The sequence below is a fragment of the Hippocampus comes genome, unplaced genomic scaffold (assembly GCF_001891065.2).
Source record: "Hippocampus comes isolate QL1 unplaced genomic scaffold, H_comes_QL1_v1.1 scaffold150, whole genome shotgun sequence".
In the NCBI taxonomy this organism is placed as follows: Eukaryota; Metazoa; Chordata; class Actinopteri; order Syngnathiformes; family Syngnathidae; genus Hippocampus; species Hippocampus comes.
In genome coordinates this window covers 1,055,509-1,076,126 of record NW_017805496.1, presented here as the reverse complement: position 1 = coordinate 1,076,126, position 20,618 = coordinate 1,055,509, and the positions used below count along the sequence as shown (strand labels likewise).

Below are 20,618 nucleotides of genomic sequence, written 5' to 3'. Positions count from 1 at the left end.
ATTTCAAAGGTTGCCCTCGAGTCTCCTTTGACAAAGAAAAAAAAAATCAGGAGAATTAGAATCAATGAGTTGTGCATTTCAGGACTTCCTGGTTATTGTACATGAATGAATAATACTTTGGATGACCTGAGTGAATGGAACTTTCAATGACAATGTACCCATTCATTATAGAAGTGAGCTGCCAATTCTGATCAGCCAAAAAGTGTCTAGTCCCGCATAAAATTGGTCTCTTAAAATTCTCACTTAGTCACAGAGAAATGTAGACCCATTTGGAAAATTGTACAAATCTCCCAATGGTCATCAAAATGAAAACATTCTTGGATTGACGCTCTCATTAACTGCACTGTCACGAGGTGAGAAATTATTATCAGTCAAAATGAGCAGCGAGCTACAGAACAGTGACATCCGTGGTTCGCGCCTGACAAAATTATTTTCCCGGAGGTCTCACAACTGCTCCAGGTGTTCACTATTCAACAACTCTTGGGAAATGTACGGTTTGATCGTCTGGCCCACATTGAAAGGGAAAAGCCGCCGTTTGGATTTGAAATATTGTATAGCTTTTGCGACAGCGGTCCCCGGAGCTTTTCGGATTCACCTCTTGTTCAAGATAGGGACCACTCTTTAAGGAAATGAAGTAACTAGACACAAGAGAATGTATACAATCCGATGATTTGTTGAGACAAAGCTATGACAAACTTTGATACAAACATGAAGGGGGAAAAAAAAGGATTGTGTTTACTTTATAGACGAGAAAAGCACACGCTTTTGTGTAGCAATGTTACATTTGCGTCAATACGGTCAGTTATGGAGTATAGGTAATCATACAGTTCATTTGCAGTGGTCGCTGTCGTCAATGTGTACAAGGGGACGGCGTTAACGGGACTAATGGCCAGAGGTGTGTGATGAATGTGCCGTGTCCAGTCGTGATGGTGATGGAGGAGGAGGAGGCCGATGAGTGTCTGTCTTGGTGCCGTTTGAAAGACTGTTTTGAGTAGCACCGCTGTCATTTCATAACTCACACCATTGATCGCTCCTCTCGCTCGGCAACACTGAAAAACAAACACTTGAGAATCAGATGAGACCGGAGGGGGCTGGTGGCCATCATGAGGTGCCCAAAGACGAAATAAAAACTCGCAGCGAGATCAATCACAGGCGATAGGCCTGCTCGCTTGGTCATGTTGCTGTGGCGTTGCGCATCCATTCGCTGATGCAGATCTCACTTCTTTTTTTTTTTGCCATTGCAGCTTACATTAAAACACATTGCGGTGGAGAATGAACAGATGTTCTGATAAGAACAACTCGAGTGTCAAGTGTAACGCATGTGCAAAGTAGCAACAGCAAAATGATGATGATCATGTACAGGAAGCTTGCACACCACACCCATTAGGTTGACTCTACATTCAAAACAAGTGCAGCAAATACAGTTGGGAAATAAATGAATGAACCGCAACCTCTTTATTTCCGCCACCTCCAGCTCTGCTTCCCGTTGTGCCGCTTTAATACTTATCGCATAACACAGCTGACACTTTAGTCCACCCGTTCTGACCTGCTTGCATCCATGTCTTCACCTCCTTAACACAAGTCACGTTGGACATTTGACCCGAAGTATTTAGTCCTCCACCCTCACCATCTCGTCTTCCCTAGTCTCACCGTTCTTCCTCCATCTCTCTGTCTTGCTTCTGCTCATCTTCGTTGCTCTCCTTTCAAGCGCATGCCTCCACCTTTATAAACATTTCTCCACCTGCTCCCTGCGGATCACAATGTCATCTACAAACGTCATTGCCCATGAGGATTCCAGTCTCACCTCATCTGTCAGCCTATCAATTACGACTGTAAAGAAGAAGGGGCTTAGAGCAGATCCCTGATGCAACCCCATCCCTACCTTAAACTCCTCTGTCATGCCTCCAACACGTCTCACCGCTATTTTGTTACCCGAATATGTGTCCTGTACATTTCTAACCTATTTCTTCATGTCCTGTACAATTTCATACACATTTCCCGGCCACTCCTTGTGCAGTACCAGAGTTCCTTTCTGGCTACACTGTCAGAGGCTTTCGATAGATCTCTGTACTTCTCCATCAACACTCTCAAAGCAAATCATGCATCGATGATACTCATCCTAGGAAGGAAACTGTCCTGTTGCTCACAAACACTCACTTCTGCCCTGAGTCTTGCCTCCATTCCCTTGTCCATAATTTCACTGTGCTGTGGCTCATCAACTTGATTCCTTTATTGTCCCCACAACTCTGCACATTGCCTTTTTTTATTTTTTTTAATCTTCTACACCGGTACCGCCCGGGATGCTGAGAAGTACTTCATCTTGCTCCTTCCATAATTTCTCCTTCTCCTAGTTCACATCCTACCTGTGGGACATAAACACTAATTCCGTATCTTAGACCTTAGTCCTTCCGGTGTCAACGGTGCACTGGGAAGCAGGTTTTCTCCATTTCATCCTGTTTACAGTTACTGTGAACAGATTTAATTCCAGCCCATTTAGCTTTCATTTCTTTTGGATCTTCTTTGACCAACTCCTGGGCTGGAAGTCTAGAAACCCAACCGTTTGTGTCCAAAGTCTGCATAATCATCCAGGGGACGCCTTAAAGTCTGAAATGGTAGTGAAGTTCATAGTCATCGAAAAGGATTAGTCGCATCTTTCTTGGTAAAATGTTGCGGTGCAATCGTAAAACTTTAGATGGGCAACTTTCAACATGTCACAATTCATCAAGTCCGATGAGTGTGCGTGTCAGCAGGTGAATTAATAGCTGCCCCTCCTTTAGCCTCATTATCGCTGCCGAGAGCATTACCTGCCTCCGAAGAGAATGCGAGTCATCAATCATTCTCTTCTTTTGTCTGTCTCGCTGTCAATCACTCATGTCGCGCACACTCACTCGATAGGTTCACAAGTGTGTCTTTTGTAAAATGTTGATTTATCGGTGGCTTCGGATGGTTGATTGCTGCTTGTTTACAAGGCACATCAAAAGTTCCAAGAGTCTTATGACGAGATGTATGTCAAAGCCAAACTACGAGGTTTCCCCTTCAATCGCGGGCAGAGAATACCCAAAGAAAATACCGAAAAGTATATCAAAATATATATTTAGTTTCTTTTGTCTTTGTTTTATTGGTGCAATTCAGAAGGTTAATTTCCTTGCGGCTACACTAGACATGAAATTGCTCTTACACAACGTTTCTTGTGTGTTTCTCATTTGCTTGGATAAAAATGAAAATTAGGTTTCTACTGGAACCCGCTCAATGTTCAGTCACCAAGTGATTACGCCACGGAACCCGTCACAGTAATGCACTTGATCTGTTGATGGTAATTTGGTGTCATCTGACCACAGAGTCCTCCCGAAGAGCCTCGCTGACATGGCGGGCCCCGCCCTCTGTATTCACCGAAGCATGCAGGCCCTCCCCATACACACTCCCAGACACACGGATTCACGCACACGGGCCTTCTCCTTTATTTTGCCGCGGCACTCCTGGGACCGCGAGTGATGATGACCTGCGGTAATTGAGGCAGATGTGATTTGAATGCGGGAGAAGAGTGGAGTGCAAACTGCTGATGCAGATTGTCTTGTGTCACGCATTCTGAATTAGATACAACCAAGTATGTCCGAAGGTCACGACCATATGACAAAAATATTGGAGGTGTTTTCTAAATCACAACACGGTCTTCACAACTTGACGCAATTGTGTCAAATGTAAATTAAACCAACACAATGATGTGAAAAGCTACATTCAATTGAATACTCTCCAATATTATTTTTCCTTTCTCTTGTGTTAAAGAATGATTGGAAATTCCAAGGGGAAAAACTGTACGGCGTCTCACCTAACCCAGTGTTTAATGTGGCTGCAATTCACTGCGGTTCTCAGCCCTCAAGTCGAATCGGTAGCCCACCTCCTCTATCATTCAGGTTGACAGTCGGCCTGCGAGTTTTGCTGACTCAGAACAGGTCACTGACCTGCCTTTGTTGTAAACGGTTCTCGGGTGCTTTTGAACAGACTGCCGTTGAAAAATATGAGCCTTGTGTGTCGAGGTGAGTTTGTGGAAAAACAATCGGGTGGGGGGGGGGCGGTAAAAATGTAACAAAGCTGTCAAGAGTGTTTGCCATTTTTAGTTTTGTGTTGGTGCAAAACTTCAACGTGCTTGAGCGCGGTGTGTGAGGCCACGGGGAGACGTGTTTTATATGCTAATTTTGTTAATGTGTATAAGCTGTTCCAGCCCGTTCTCATTAGGCTTTTCATTAGTCTCTTATGTAAATGTAAAAGTGGCTATACTGCAGTATGTCACTCGTGCAACCCTGGCTCACTCAACTTGGCTCCAGCCTCGCACATCGTCTGTTTAGCGTCACCGAACTGCATTAGTTGCTCTCACGCTGCCTTTGAAAAAGGAAACGTGTACGCATTGACAAGGTTCCCCCCCCACCCCCACAACGCATATTATATCATATGCAACACGCACGTAAAGTACAAAGCACCCCACGGTGAAGTGGTTGTAACACTAGCTAATTAATATTATGATATAATTCATAAATTTGTTGGGTGTGGATCATTGTGAAGGTAGTGGGGGGCGGTAATCCCGGACCATCATTGACCATAAAGGTGTGTGACTCTTCTCACAGGCCCCTGTCTCATATCCCTTTTCCTTCAAGTGAAGCAGTGTCCCGTGAAATTGGCACTAAATTATGAGGCCGCTGTACGCTGCGTGAGGGTTTTAAAAACGGTATAGCGTTAAGGTCATTGAGTGGACAGCAAGTAGTCAGCAACAATGAGCTGGTCTGACTTTGGATCGGGGCCAATTCGCCGTCGACAAACAAGGAATTTGAGCATGCCGGTTGGTTCGGGTTGATCTGCATCGTCACCATCATGGCTTTTTATCAGCTCTGAACCTTGATGCTGATGGCAGTGATTATCGGGGTCGAAGTTATAAATCACTGTCACGTCCCTTGTTTGTTCCTCCCTTTCGCTCATCCATTCAACGAAATGCTGTCTTAATTTCAATGTACCTCAGTGGAATACTATTTATCTGCCCCCAACCGACTTAATGCTAAGCCTCCACCCTTTGTCCAGACTTTCTTTGTCACATACCAAAAAAAAAATGTTGTCTTCTCTCTCACACACACACACACACACACACACACACACACACACACACACACACACACACTTGCCCTGTCCTGTTCAAGTTTGCCGTCCTGGCCCTCACCTTACCTTGGCGTCATAAAAGAGGAACAGTCCAATGCATGTAATTCTCACCATTATTGATGGTCCACTAACACCAAATCTGGAAAACACAAAGCCCTGCCAGTTATTAAGAATAATGAAGAAAAAAAATAAAAATTGTGCTGCCTTAGCAAATTTTCACTGAACAAGTTCATCTAGTTAATTGCATTTCTTCGAAAATAATGAGGGGGGAAAAAGTTTTTAAAAATCAGGTATTTCAAATTTAGAAATGTGCATAAAAACAATAGATTAATGGGTGAGAATAGTAAGCAGTTATTGCTCATCACTGTACGTGAAAGGAAGAAATTCCAGAGGTGCGAATCAAATAATCAAAGAGGATATCCTTCAGGATCCTCTGCAGAAAACCGACATGAGGTTGACAAAACGCAATTTCGGCATGAATGAAATAATTCCGCGCTTAATTTATGATCTGCTGGAGCAGAACTGTACTTCGTCTCGGGGTCAAATTTGGATGCTTTGCCGGAGAGCGTGAAGAGATGTTCCACCTTTCATGGTCATGAATTCAGGTTTTCATTATTACGTAGTACAAATGAAACTAATTGGATTATGCTGTATTTGCATCGCCAAATTCCATCATATGTATACTTTGTATCATAGGTTTGTGCCTTTACATTGACACACAAATGGTTTTAGCCTTTTTTGTGTATAAACAATGTTAGACCTTTGGTTATATCAGAATGTGACATGTATTTAACTCCTAATGGGTTTTTTTTTTTTCTTTCGCAGGGTTACTTTTTGCTATTTGAGTCCATGTTGGACTCCGTCTTGGTTGCCAGAGACCTCTATTTGGAAGATGGTGGTTCAGGTAGACCTTCCATTCTCTCTTGATCGCCATCATCAGCAATACATACAGTCATTCTCGAATTTGCACCACAAATCGCTAATCGTTTTGACGGCAGCGAATTAGTTCTTTATGGTTTGAAAAGTTCTGCTTCTAACTCCAGAAAATGTATTCTTTTTAGTTTAAAACTGCTTACCTTAACTAGAATCTCGCGTCATGTTGTGACCACAGCTTCAAATAGCAAGTTTCGGCGGATGCCACATGCTCAAGAAGGTGGTGGTAATGCAACAAAAGTATTTGTCAAATCCCAAATGAAAGTGGCAGAAATGGAGGAAGAAGTAGTTGTCATTGCAGCTAATGTGTGGCGTATCGCTAATTTAGCCTAAGGCATCCGGAGGGGCAAGGATTTACGATGTATGCACTAAAAAGTACAACAACCGACCAGAGTTCTACCTTTGGCCACAATGTGATGCAGGATTCTCACAAAGGTAAGCCATTTTAAACTAAAAAGAAAAATGTTTCCGTCGTTGGAAACAGAGGTTTCGAATCCAACCAGAATTCATGCTGTCAATATGATTAATTGACAAGTCACACCTGCGTGTATGACACAGGACCTACCAAACTATTAAAAAAAGTGAGATTTATTGTCTGGAAAATATTGGTAACGTGTTCAAATTAACCTGCCCCCAAAACATTTCCACATTTCAACAACCTTGAAGCCTCCATATTACGAAATCAAGATTTTATTCATGTCTGTATGAAAACGCACCCATGCCTGACTTGTCCACGATAATGAGCCAGCCCACTAATCAGGGTGAGCTGCACCAAACAGCTGAAGGGGAACAATTTGGTCCACTGGGAGTCAATTGTAATTGCCAGCATTATGTCCACTCATGGCTATTCAATTAATGTCTCGCGTGGAAGGAAGAGAGACCTGCTCACAGTCTGGTGTTAGTTCTCTACCCTCATTTTTATTGCAGTATCAAATTATTACAACATTAACAAGAATATGACATGAGAAAAAAAGCGTGCAACTTAATTACATTACATTTTGAAAAGTGACGCAGACAGCAATTGCATCACTAGATCCACGACTCCAATGTGACAGAAAAGTATCATTCAATGCATTTTTGTTTTATTTTTGCTTTCCTGCCAGTATTCTTTTTTTCTGAGTGCTTGTAATTCCTCGCACCATTCTGTAAATTGCTTTATTTACCTTGCTTATAGCCAATTTGTTTGTGCAGTTAATTAAATAACAAAGTCTCTCATCATTACAATTAACTACTAATTGTACACTGACATTTGCACTGCTGCTGTGCCCTTGTTTTAATGTACAGCGGAACCTCGAATTAACAAACAAGATGTAAATTTGGATTGGAGCGCAACTGGTTGCTCAAGCCACCATACAAGTGCGCTAAACGTACATCATCAGATCTGTGACCTCGTAGTGGAGTAGATAGCAAGCCAGAGGATGAAGAGTGACAAAAACCTTTAACCCAGACAAGTGATGTTTCATCTAGCGCTGCTAGAAGTAGACACAAGACTTATTTGTATGTTCCTGACCACAGAAGTTCAAGTTAACTCTGCCGACAACAACATACAATCATCTAAGGTTGGCCACTGATCTAAACATTCACCCATCAGCTGAAAAGATTTGTATTTTCTGTTCTTGCATGACTGTGCCACACAAAAATCTCAAAGGGCATGCTTTGCTAATCCCTGACTTCGATTCCCATCAAACACATTTTCGGGTGAGTCAAGTTAGGGTTGCAGCTAACCATCATTTTAATAATAATAATGATATCAAGCGGCACGGTGGTCAACTGGTTAGCACGTCCGCCTCACAGTGCAGGGTTCGATTCCGGCTTCCTATGTGGAGTTTGCATATTCTTCCCGTGCCTGCGTGGGTTTTCTACGGGTACCCTGGTTTTTCCTCCTACATTCCAAAAGCATGCATGGCAGGTTAATGGAGCACTCTAAATTTTCCCACGGTGTGAGTGTGAACACGAATGGTTGTTCGTCTATGTGTGCCCTGCGATTGGCTGGCAACCAGTTCAGGGTGTCCTCCGCCTAGTGCCTGAGGACTAGGCTTCCCTTCATCCCTAAGTTTTTCCCAGCATGCCTTGCACAGCACAGTGTCCTGGGAGAAGGGATCTGTTTTTGCCCCCGCTCCCTCGCTCACCATCTACTCGTTCACAGCCGACCAATGAGGGGGCTCAAGAGAGCAAGTGTAGTGGAGGCGATGGGGGGGTGGGGTGGGAATGACAAACGGGCTGAGAGCAGCGAGTCGAGAAGGACGCAGATGTCAAAGCCATGAATCTGGGGACACCAGTGTGCCCCTCCTCTTCGTCGTCGCCACCACCCCCCCCCCTTTCCATTTGCAGTACAGTCGCCCCTCCTTTGCCTGCTCAACTTTTTTTGCCCCGATTGCTTCATCAGTGCGTTTTTCAACTCAGCCTGTCCAAATGTTGCCAAGTCATCAAAAGCCCACCTCCCACCTGGTCTTCATGATCACTCATCTTGCCTCAGTAATCAAACCAAGTGATGTTTTTGCGTTTGCAAGCGTGCAAACGCCATCGTTAGGTGCGGTGACACTCACATGGTCATGAGCAGGCGTCGGCTAATAATGAGAGACCATGAGATGCCCATCGCTGAGCTGTCACCATTCATTCTCGCAATTCATGGCCCGATGTATTGAAGGTTATGTGAGGCTGAACGGCAACCCGGATGCCGGGCAAAATAAATTCAACATGCCTGCTGGATGGGTTATATTTTTCAAATGATAGACAATTGGAGGTTTGCGCTTGTAGATGGAAGCCTACAGCTGAGGGTTTGTTTTTTTTTTTTTTTTTCCTCCTCAATTATATATATTTTTTCCCCATAAAGCTCATTATTAGACTCTTTTCGAAGGCTACAGAAGTGAAGGCTTACACCATAAAATAGCAAAACAAAAATACTTCTGCACAATTATGACCAGAGGATATTTTCAATTTTTCTCTTAACCTGGTCACCATGGGCATAAACCCACAGAGGTTGCAAGAGTAAAGCAAAAGTTCATTTTATTTGTACAGCCTTGACTCAGGAAAGAGTTTCAAAGAGCCTCAAAGGCCTACAGTTGACAAATATTGGCGACATCCTATAATCAAAACTCCGAAACTGGGCAAGAGACCTTGAGCATGTGCCACAAATGAGAGACAAAACATGCACAAAAAACCTCATTGAACTTTGCACTCACACAAGGAAAAAAAAAAAAAAGTTAGATTTATTGTGCCATCTTCAACGCATTCCAATTCCTATATGCCCGTAGCCCAACGTGCCAATATCCCAGATTGCCAATGACCAGGGCGGTGAGGGCCCGTTATAGCTGCTCGCAGCTCTAGTTTGTTGTTTTGTTGTTTTTTTTTTTGCATTTGCTCTCTTTTAATTTTCACAATTTGCAATTGTGATGAGTTATTTGCTGTTGTGTTTTGCACTTAAGGGCCACTGTAGTGTTGGTTCAAATCAGCATATTAGACATGAGTTGACGTGTTTCTGTATATTTTTTTTTAATGTGAATTTGGCCGTAGGACTCTTTCTTGGCTAATGCTGGTTCACAGTAGGGGTGTCAAAGTCTTAGCGCTAACATTATCACCCAGCAGTGTGACCATATCTTATGTGAAAACACATTAAAAGACGTTTAATCCAAACCGCTGTTCTTAAATAGGCAGTGAAATTTCATCCAGTATGGGCTTTGTAAGTAGGACAAAAAGCGGGCCAAATGATATTTTGTCATTGCTATTACTTCAGGAAATTGATGGAACACGCCACGCCCACGGGACCTGAAGGCGTTCTCTAATTAGTTGTGTTTGATGCTTTGGGAACCTTCAAAATTGATGATATCAAGCTCGCCTGGATTAGAGTTTGCCTATTCTCTTCATTTTGGTCTTCATGACTCCCATTTTTTCTCATTCTGGAGGTGACTGATTCGATTTTGTTCTTTGTTGTTGTTTTTTTTATATGCATAAATTAAAGAACAGTAGCAAGCAACTGTAATCCGAGTTCCCCTTAACTTTAACTCTGCTCTTGGTTATGGCTGTCTTTTTATGAATCATCATTTGTGTTTTTTGTATTTTTTTTTCCTCTGCACACCGAACTGGCCATTCGTTCCTCTGGGCTTCTTAGTCTACCCAGACCTTTGCAACATCAGCCTGGCAGCAGTGGGAGATAAACAGAAGCACCAAGAGTGCATTGCGTTCTGGGACGATGTGTACGGCTTCGACATGTCATGCATGAAGAAGGCGGTCGTGCCAGAGGCTGTGGTGCAAGTGTTGAATGCCGACACGCTCATCTCCGATACTACAGTCATACAGGTAAATATTCTGTGAAATTGATTATGTTTATGAGGGAGCATGAGAATTGGGAGCGGGCAAAATCGGGTGCTCATGGGGCCACGTTGCATTTTTGATTATCATTTTATTGTCATGCAAAGATGAAAACTATTGATAAGGAACTGTGGTCATTTGGTTGATTGAATATCCGGGATCGGCGGATATCACGAGGACCAAAAAGTTTCACTTCCTCTTCAAGAAACTCGAATACTTAACTCAGCCTGCTGTGAATAAAGCACTTCACTAAACTGAGAGCTGAGCACTGCGATTAAAAAAAAAGTCCAAGCGGTTCCACATATGAGCGAAGTTACGACCTGTTTTGCGTCTTTTTTGTGGTGCGGTTGCACTCCCCTTTTTGGAATCTCGAACGCCACGATGCGTTTCATCTCCGGTTGGCCTGTTTGCTAACTAGCGTCTCCTCCGCCCATGTGCGAATGTGATAAATGAGAGCAGAGCTTGATGTAATGGAATTTGAATCCTCTAATCGATAGTTTCTCCCCTCCAGTGACAAATAGACAGCCCCCCTCCTCCCCAAATTACAACGACTCTCATCCATTGCCTCTCAACGATACAATCCAATAACATTCTATTAAGGCTGACTGCGACTCCGTAAAATTGAGAGCTCTCTCTTGGAATTATATATTCTGCAAACCTGATGACTTTTTTTTTTCTTCCTTCTTCTCAGTGAGAACAAATAGGACAAATTGAGGAAAGTTAAACCCGAAACCATTTCAAGCTGCACTGATCTTGCTCTGTGGTACTTTTCCATGTTCTGAGGCTTACGCATTACAGTCGTGCTTCTTTTTAAGGTGCAGTGCCTAATTGAGACCTGAAATGTTTTGGATGGACTGTTTTCAGTGGGCATTGAGCTCCAATTAAACGCGAAGATTTTATTGTGAATGGTCCTCGATGTCAGGTCTCTCGGTATATATTTTACCTTAGTAAAGTGCACATTGAGAACAACAATCTTCTGTGCCCCATTGCGTCTTAAACCGGTAACGGTGTCATTAAGAATCTTAGCTATGTTACAATGTTAAGCAATCAGTTGCCGAAAACTTCTAGCCAAATGTTTGCCATGTCAAGATTTTTAATTAAAGCAACCCCAAAACGGGGAATATACAAACAGTCATGAATTCTAGCATAATATTTCTTTGTTGTTGTTGTTGTTGTTTTTTTTTTTTTTCACTCAACAGACGATCGACTGCAACAAAGTGCATCTCTCAGAGTTGGAGTTTGCGTCCGACTTTTGTTTGAAGATGACCAAAACCACAGATTGCACGGTAATTCACGCAAACACATCCGCACACTTGGACACAGTCACCTTTCGAGGCAAGGCGAGGCAGCTTCCTCCGTATAGCACGTTCCCGACACAAGACAACTCAATGTGCTTCACACTTAAAAAAAGCACAGCACATAAAGGCATTTAAAAACAAAAAGTAGTGGCTCGCTAACTGAATGAGCCTACTTTGTCAGCTTTCAAAAACATTTAAAGGGAGGTTAATTAATAAGTAGCTTTCTTGAGTATCTCAAAGAATGGACAGTAGGTTAGATGTTTTTTTTTTTTAATGCTCAAAAGACCTTAATCAAAGGTAACGGGGAAAAAAACAACATCATTTTTAACCTGGATTTAAAAGCATTTATACTTGGGGCTGACTTCCACTCTGTTGTATTTGCATACAGCAAACCAGCTAAATGCTGCTTCACCATGTTTACTTAACCTAGCACCACTAATTGACCCGAGTTTGCAGATCTCAGAGCCCGACCTTGACGCAGCGAGCCCTCTTTTTGCATCTGCTTGTGAAGATCTCTGTGGTTGTGGGGAGCACCGCAGTCTCCCGAGCAGTCTTTTCAAGAGCCTTCCTTTGTGCAGTCACTGTGCCACACTGTGATGCTGCTGCCGAGGCCGCTTCTCCGCCACACATTTCTAGAGGCTCCTCTAGTCACTGCTCCCCTTTCCAACCTATCGCAGATTCCAGAGAGATCAGCTTTCTCCTCGGTGTTGTAGTTTGTGATACGCTTAATGCCTTTCCGCATGCTCATGAGGGTCATGGAGGTGACGCGGCCCTGGATTTTCTGAGCATAGCGGTACTTAGCCCTCCCAATACCCGCAGTCAGCTCTCTTTTTTTTTTGCCCTGAGTGCTGATGGTTCTTGTGCCCAAAAGGTAGCATCCCTGGCCTTTAAACAGTGCTCTGACAGCCGCTTCGCTGAACATTTTCCAGTTTGTGCACTCCAAAAAGTCAAATGATCAAATATTAGAGAAAAAAAGTTTTCAACTCTCCAAATAAAGGACAGAAATCGACTTGAGAAAAGAAAAGTTTGAAACTCAAAGCTGAGGTGTCGGCCAACCGCAACACATGAATTAAATTGTGTCCTCGGTGGGCGTTAGCTAAAAAACACAAAAGCGTACAAAATGCTTTATGAGCCGATTTTTTTCCCTGCCGCCGCATCCCTCACCTGAACTTCCTCCAATGACTGAGCCACATTTCACCGTATTGTGAGCAGCCTGCAGCGGAAGCGCCTCACTTTAATGTCTTCCGAATGCTCTGCAATGTGACGCGTGCAGCGCTGCAGACTTGTGTGTGGTGGTGCAGTGCTACATAATTTGGCGGAATGGCTTCATGGATAATCAATATGTGGTTTTTATCTGGCCTATGCTCCTTGTGCATATGTTTGCTTGTCTATGTATACAGTGTGTCTATATAAATGTGTGTGTGTGTGTGTGTGTGTGTGTGTGTGTGTGTGTGTGTGTATAGAGAGAGAGAGAGTAGTTCCAAGTCATATGCAATGCTGCAAAATAGTTAGGGAGGAGGATCCCATTTCCTCCTTTGCTCCTTTTTCTACTTGCAAATTGCTTTTTTTCTTATGTTTTTTATTTTTATTGCAAAGCCGAATCATTCGTTTGGTGCCCGGCTATCGAAGTGGGCCCCGCGTCTTGGAATGTTTTATGAACAATGGGGTGTATCGTTTCTTAATGCTCTCGGAAGCCGATCTTATATAATGCAGGTATTCAGTAAAGAAGGTATGGTGAGTCTGAATTGTTCCTTCTCACTCTCTCTTCCAACCTCAACGCTGCTTGTGTCGGGGATTTACAGATGATTATTGACCTGCGCGAGGGGTGCTTCGCTGTCGTAAAGATACCGATCTGGAGTCGGTATTGTCTGCGGCTCTTCGGTGGTAGTTAAGGTTAGGATGTGTGAAGGGTAAACTGCTCCTGGACCAGCGATCAGGGGATTGGCAAGGGAGAGCTGCTGTGCCTCTCGCGCGATGATGGAGGGCCTGCTTTTGTTCTCCTGTCGACAGTCCATTCATCAGCTCAGCCTGCCTAACCTTGCATTAAATGAACAGCACAACCCCTGCGTCTGTGCCGCTCACGCGCCAGATAAATCCTCTCATTGCCTTTTTTTTTTTCCCAGCCACCCTTTTTCTTTGCCCGCCTTTATATTTACATGCCGGCGTTCATTGTGTCTGTTTAAATACCCTCAAGCCACACACAAGATATCCGAGAGGCGGAAAATGTCTGTGACGAGGAGCTTTACACAAAAGAAAACAAACGTCACAAAGAAATGTATGCATCGGGAATTGTACTGCACATTTGTATGAAAAGGTCTCTGAGAATTAGTTGGCCCTTGAGCTTTGCGCCGGTCATCCATTTTTTTCCCAAACGTAGGAAGTAGTAGCTTTAAATTAGATGATCAAAATGACCATTACTTCACGCCAAGGAATCAATTATCCAAATCCATGTTTCTCTTACTTTTGCTTTCATTGTTTGATAATGAAAGCAAGTTTTAAATTCACGTTATAAAAATAAAATGTCCTCAAGTTCAAAGTGACTGTGAGCCCGTTTACACCACTTTTTTTTTTTTTTTTTAAATCTTAAAAAAAAAATGTGTTGCTCAGCTTTAGTGTACATCTGCTTTCTTTATCTTCACATGAGATGTTACGTTTTGGAGAGTAAAAAAAAAAATTATATTTTGGGAGTTTGGATCCAACAAAGTGCTACGACGCACCTTCGCACCCTAGAAAAAAGGAATCCCGCCAGCTTTTCAGGTGCACCGAATTGTGTGTTGTCTGAGTACATCCTAAGCGAGGAGCTGCGGTTGGAGGTATTCTACAAGCGAGGACCGTTTGGCCTCCAGCTCGCTGGAACAACAGCAATCCGGCAGAGGAGGAGAGGAGAGGCGGAGGAGGTGCACGGGAGGTAATTCACACCACTGAGGTGGTCATGCTTGAAGCTTCCACGCCTGGGTAAACCCTATCAAAAGTGCATTAGACCTCTCCGCTCATGCACCCCTCCTGTGCGTCACCGTCAGCAATCCTCCCGTTACCCCCTCCTCTTCGTGCCCCCCACCCTCCCTCAGCCCCCACTGTTGTATAATAGTATCTGGCCGAGCCACTCGGCTAACTGACACGTAGCCAGGCGAAAGGGGAGCAATGATGAATTGCTCCCTCTTGGTGTTATCCTTGATGATAATTATTAATTTTCCCTCCGCCCTTCCCGGAGACTTGGCTGGAGCGCTTGCAGTGTAGCAGAGCTTCCCTCTCTGGGCCATCAGGAAGCTCGCGGTCATCACTTATCGCAGACACATTCGGAGCCTCGGGCGAAACACTGATGAAAATTAAATGCGCTCATTCCGCGTTTTCTTGTTGTTGGTGGGCCGGTGTTGGTGCTGACAATCGTGGCTACTTGCTTGCCTTTGACTTGAGTAAATGGTGATGGCTACTATTTAAAAAATAACATTTAATTAAATTTAAAAAATCCTCGCCGATGCATTTGGTTTCACAGCACCGAGTTTATCTTGAAATGACTCGGCCAGGATATAAAACTACAAATCCGCTTTTCGCGTGACAGCGAGGCTCCAAAAACGAAGTCGCGGTCTTTTACTTCACTTTGAAAGTTACCGCAGCACAAGTGACAATCAAGTCTTGCCTATGAGAACTCGTCATCGACAAAGTGACCGTCGTCTCCATTTTGAGAGGAGTGAAACCGCTCGGCCTGCTGAGTAATTACAGCAAATTTCCTAATTGCCACACCTCGGAGCATCTCTGCTATGTTCATTACAAGCCCTTCATTGTATCGGGGTAACATGCTCTCTCCAGAATCTGAAAAAAAAAAAAAAACACAGGAATTGCTCTATAGATGTTATTTACTCCACCTCACCTCTTCAGTCATTGCGCACCAACAAAAAAAATCAGATTCTCCCCTCTCTTTGCTGCATCGATTCAGTTCTTTTGTCTCTGCGAGCCGGACACCAAGTTGTCAGCTGTGTCAGGATTAAAAGCTATTAGTTCTGCATCATTGCCACTACAAGTGTGCTCCCGAGATTGATAGAGTACCTCTGTTCTTCCAGTGGGGGGAGAAATGGGAGCAAAATTGCCTCCCGAGGCCTTGTTTTGGTGAACCAAAGGCAGTGTCGCCATGGACTGCCCGTCCTCTCTTTTCGAGTTGTTTCTACATCATCCGGCCAATTCTTCACGCGATCATTTCAATGGCCGTTTCTCTGTGAGGAGTTTTTGATTCAAGTTTAGACCTTAAATTTGTCCAAAGTGCACAGTTAGTGTCGTACGGAAGCGAGGGGATGCCAATGTGGAGTAAAAATATATTTTGACCGGCGAATGTGTTCAAATCTAGTCGCGAGTAGGTTCAAACTTACTCGCAAATACGTTTGAAAGGACTTGTAGTGTGTTTTTTGTGATGTTTGCGGGGCACGATTGATGTTCAGTTTTTTTTTCCCTCTCCCATAATGCCACGGGGTGTTTGCTAGCATATAAATAAAAGGGGGGGTGGGGGTCGGGGGGTGACGAATGTAAATCATTAACTCATGCCCTGCAAACATAATACAAACATAAAATTAAACATTTGCTCATTTCATGTTCCCCAATGGATTTTTTTTCTTTTTTTTTTTTTTTAAATCGTCAGCAATATTCTAGCATGAAGTCGGTGGCTAGTTCCTAATGTATTTCTTTTGTGCGATGACAAGCCTCTGATGAGGTAAGAGGAAAACATGGAACATGTTGTTGACTCAGCCCAAATGAGAGCCCAAGTTCATATTGAGAGGAAAAAGATTAAAAAAAAAAAAAAAAGAACAGTATAGCTTTTACTGCAACATACACACAAACACACACACTGTAAAATTCTGTCAACGTTTATCCTTAAACTTTTAAAGTTGTGTTGCCCTGCCTCAGCCGTCCAGTGGTTGGCGTGTCGACCTCACAGCGCAGATGTGCCGGGTTCAATTCCAGCTCCGGCCTCCCTGTGTGGAGTTTGCATGTTCTGCCCAGGCCCGCGTGGGTTTTCTCCGGGTACTCCGGTTTCCTCCCACATTCCAAAAACATGCCTGGCAGGTTAATGGAACACTCTAAATTGTCCGTAGGTGTGAGTGTGAGCGCGGACGGTTGTTCATCTCTGTGTGCCCTGTGATTGGCTGGCAACCGGTTCAGGGTGTCCCCTGCCTCCTGCCCGAAGACAGCTGGGATAGGCTCCAGCACCCCCCGCGACCCTTGTGAGGATAAGCGGATCGGAAAATGGGTGGATGAATGCCCTGCCTCTTCCGACACTGTTGTCAACATCGCTTTACTTTTCCTCATTAAAATGAACAACCTTCTTTGTCCTTTGCAGTCAAGCCATTCACGTGACGTAGCCCAACAAATCACAGGCGTTTACCGCGCACCTTCTAACTCGCGTCTCATACTTCCTTGCAGGCAATCGTCGGCTACTTTGACGTTTTCTTTGACAAAGGCTGCCGCAACAAGGTAAGCAGCGCCGGCAACAGGAAAGCCATTTCACAGAAAGTCAATTATGTCCACGCTTTAGCTTAGTTCTCCTCCTCAAGGCGTTTGATGGCAATCGACACCGCAACCGAGTCCGTTGCTGATATAAACGCCTATCCAGCATAGGCGGCCGTTTGGAAAACAAATGTCAAGCTCATCGAACTTCTCCAAGTGCTCACTGTGTTCTCTACCTGAAACTCAGGGCATGATCCCAATCTTGTCGATCCCATGACATGACAATTTACTTCACAGGTGATAGTTGAATTATCCGTCCGTCATGTCTTAATTTCTCAAGGTTGTACGCAGCACATTGTGGGATGGTGGCCAACCTTAGATTTGGAACTGGAATTGTGTCCTTGCATTTATCCTATCGAAACGTATTCAGTTAAAGACATTGTGCCTTCATTCTGCTTTCTCACGTTTGAAATGCATTTGGAATTGGTGAAATCTAAACTGCTCCCCATCACTGTCTTGGTCAGGTGATGTTCTCCACGGGTCCTCGGGCTACAACGACCCACTGGAAACAGACCGTCTTCCAACTGGAAAGACCCTTTCCAGTCCAGGCTGGTTAGTATGAAGGCTGTTGTTTCATCCGTCTCCGCTCGTGATGTCCTCGGATTACTTGACACTCGTTATCGATCACCGCGCGAGAGGCAGCGGGGAATCCGAAGAAATCGCATTCAACTGTCAGAGACGGCATGTGAAACTCGGCCGATTACCGCTCTCACTCCTTGATTCATGGCCCGTTGGGAAAGGAGAGCTTTGTTACTGACCATGACAAATAGGACATGTAAATTTTACTTTGTAGAAGCAAAAAAAGACTCCAAACACGATCACACCGTTTTCTACCACTTATCCGGGATCAGGTCATGGAGGCAGCAATTGTTGCCCACAGCAAGGCAGCAATTGAAGCCCACACTTCCCACTCCCCAGCCACCTCTTCCAACTCTTCCAGGGGGATCCCAAAACGTTCCCAGGCCAGCCAGGAGACTTTGTCTCTCCAGCATGTCCTGGGTCATCCCCGGGGTCTCCTGCTGGTGGGACATGCCCGAAACACACCACCAGGGAGGTGTACAGGAGGCATCCTAATCGGATGCCCGAGCCACCTCATCTGGCTCCTGTCTATGTGGAACGGTATGGCAATAGGACTCAGCAGCGGCTCGACTGCTGAGTCATCACGCCAGGTTTCAAACCTGCTAAACAAATCCATCCATCCATCCATCCATTTTCTGGGATTGGTTACAGCCCCTCAACAAACACATAAAGGCTTTTTTGAACAACTTTCAAAATCCTTTTAATTCCACTCATTTTAGATCCTGTCAAATGCACTTTTTGTTGGAGGGGGGGGGGGGGTTGTTCCACGCTCCAAACTTGGTCTTGCTTACATAGAACTAGGTCAGTGCCTCTCAATTCTTTTCTGTTTGGCAGAAGAAAAAATATTTCAACTCTCTGCCGCGAGTGTAAATAGCATCACTTGTCTATAAATTTGCTGCAAGCATACTATGACAAGGAGAGTGCCATTGCCACCTAGTGTAGTGGATGTGCAATTACACTTAATTTCCGGTTAAGCCCCCCACCCCCAAAAAAATACATAATAATAATAATAATGTGTTGCCTCGGGTCACAAACGCCCTTTATGTATGTATGCATGTTATTTTCTCCACAGTACAAGCTCTGGCGCTCCGTGCACTGTATCATAATGGGAATCACGGATCTGTTTGGTGACGTTGCGATGAATGGACCGTAGGGGAAAACTGTCCACTTATTGACCGGATATCTGATGGAGCCTACTGTAATAAATGGCCCGTGGGGGAAGGCATACACTCGGTTTGCGTTAGCCCTTGGCTACGCTCTGGCAGCGAGCGCCACGATAAAAACTTCAAAACCTCTGTCGCAGTTCAAGCACGATCGGAGACTCGGTGTTGTCATTGGTCGGATCGCAGCAGCCGAATGCGAGAGCAGGCGGACGAACGTATGATAGCGGCGTGCCCGCAGTAGGAATGTGCAGAGCAGAACTGATTCGATTTGGTCAAATGATGATCTATGAAGGCGGTTGCGCTTGACAGGGATGTGAAAGGACTGGAAGTGAAAAGTTTACAACCTGATCGAATTTTCACATTACCGTAATAGCAATTTTGGAAATGTTACACGTTTAGTTTGACTTGGTGTGTGGACAGCTAATTTTGAAATGTTGCATTTATATGACGGTAGTTGTCTCCTGGGTTTTACATGTTTGAGCTCAGCACAGGAACGTTTGGTGCTCATGGTACCATCGCTTGCCTGTCAGCTTGTTCACGTTCAGACTGGCCCACAGAGGCTTTCTGACTGAAATCTCATTTTTTTTTTTTTCTTCACACGGCAGTGTTTGAAATTCCATTTGCGGATGCCGCAATTATTGGCAACAGCTTTACTGAGCTCGACTAGTAATACACTATATGAATTCATTTTTGCTTTTACTGCTGCGCTGTCTGAAGGATCTCAAGTCTTGCCGCACTCCTATGGTGCTTTTTTTTCCCGTACTCTTGCTACATCATTTTGCGCAAGGGTTTCTCTTACTCTTTTAAATATATCAATAGGAGGAAGTTTTGCAGGGTTTTTTTTGTGTGTGTGTGTAAAAGCTTGAAATTTGTTGCAGAGTAATGTTTCATTAAGTCTATAAACCGAGCGTACTTTGATGGCCGTATCGCTTGAGCCTCTTTTACAAGTGATTTTAGAATTCCACACTGTGTTCCAAATCAGGTGGAATTGTTTTTGTTCACATGAGCTGTTTGCACAAAACGCTGTGATGCCCTCTCCTCTTGTGGCTTACTCTTTACTGCTTCGGGGAATGCCCACAGCCGTTGATGCAAATTCGTGAGGAAAAAGCCAAGTCTGAGCCTTTTAAAACCCCTCAAATTTGCAGTTGTGGTTGTAGCTAGCGGTGCTGTCAAGTGGCCTTGCAGCAATAGGTTGCCGTTTTGTGCAGCTAAATATGTTTAACGTTGGTCAGAATTTAACTTAACTGTAGATGTGTGTGTGTGTGTGTGTGGGGGGGGGGGGCAGCCCAGTGTCACCGTATGCTTCGAGACAACGTTGACTATCAGTATAAATATTTTTTTTTACCTTTCCGATCGTGTCAGTCAAAACTCAGCAGTTTTAGCGAATGAAAATGACTTTCGGCTTGGGCATTTGTATATGTTGACATGAGAATGTATGGGTGCTGCTGTGTGAATCCGTATAGAGGCAAGAGAATTAACCCGGTCGTATGTGAGCAAGGGAGAGAGCAGCAGGTTATTGATGCGTTCTCTCCAGCTCGCCACCCAGACGGTCCTCAACCTCCTCCAGGGGCCGTAAACCAGAAATTGAGTTTTTAACAGCATTCTCTGTTCACTTGATAGGGTCTTTGGTATACTTTATAACACACACAAAGCTCCTTTTGTTTTTTTTTTTTACACTTAACTTCAAAAGAGTTCTTGCATA

At 44.1% G+C, this 20,618-nt stretch overlaps 1 protein-coding gene across 1 annotated transcript in view; it reads left to right on the top strand.

Annotated features, from left to right (window-relative positions):
- Positions 1-20,618, top strand: part of prmt3 (protein arginine methyltransferase 3) — a 33,028-nt gene that overhangs the window by 10,569 nt on the left and 1,841 nt on the right. Inside the window, exons 11-15 of the mRNA XM_019876405.1 lie at positions 5,968-6,046; positions 10,184-10,371; positions 11,583-11,669; positions 17,091-17,141; positions 17,639-17,726. Coding sequence (XP_019731964.1) covers positions 5,968-6,046; positions 10,184-10,371; positions 11,583-11,669; positions 17,091-17,141; positions 17,639-17,726 — 493 coding nt within the window. The remainder of the gene's footprint in view (positions 1-5,967; positions 6,047-10,183; positions 10,372-11,582; positions 11,670-17,090; positions 17,142-17,638; positions 17,727-20,618) is intronic.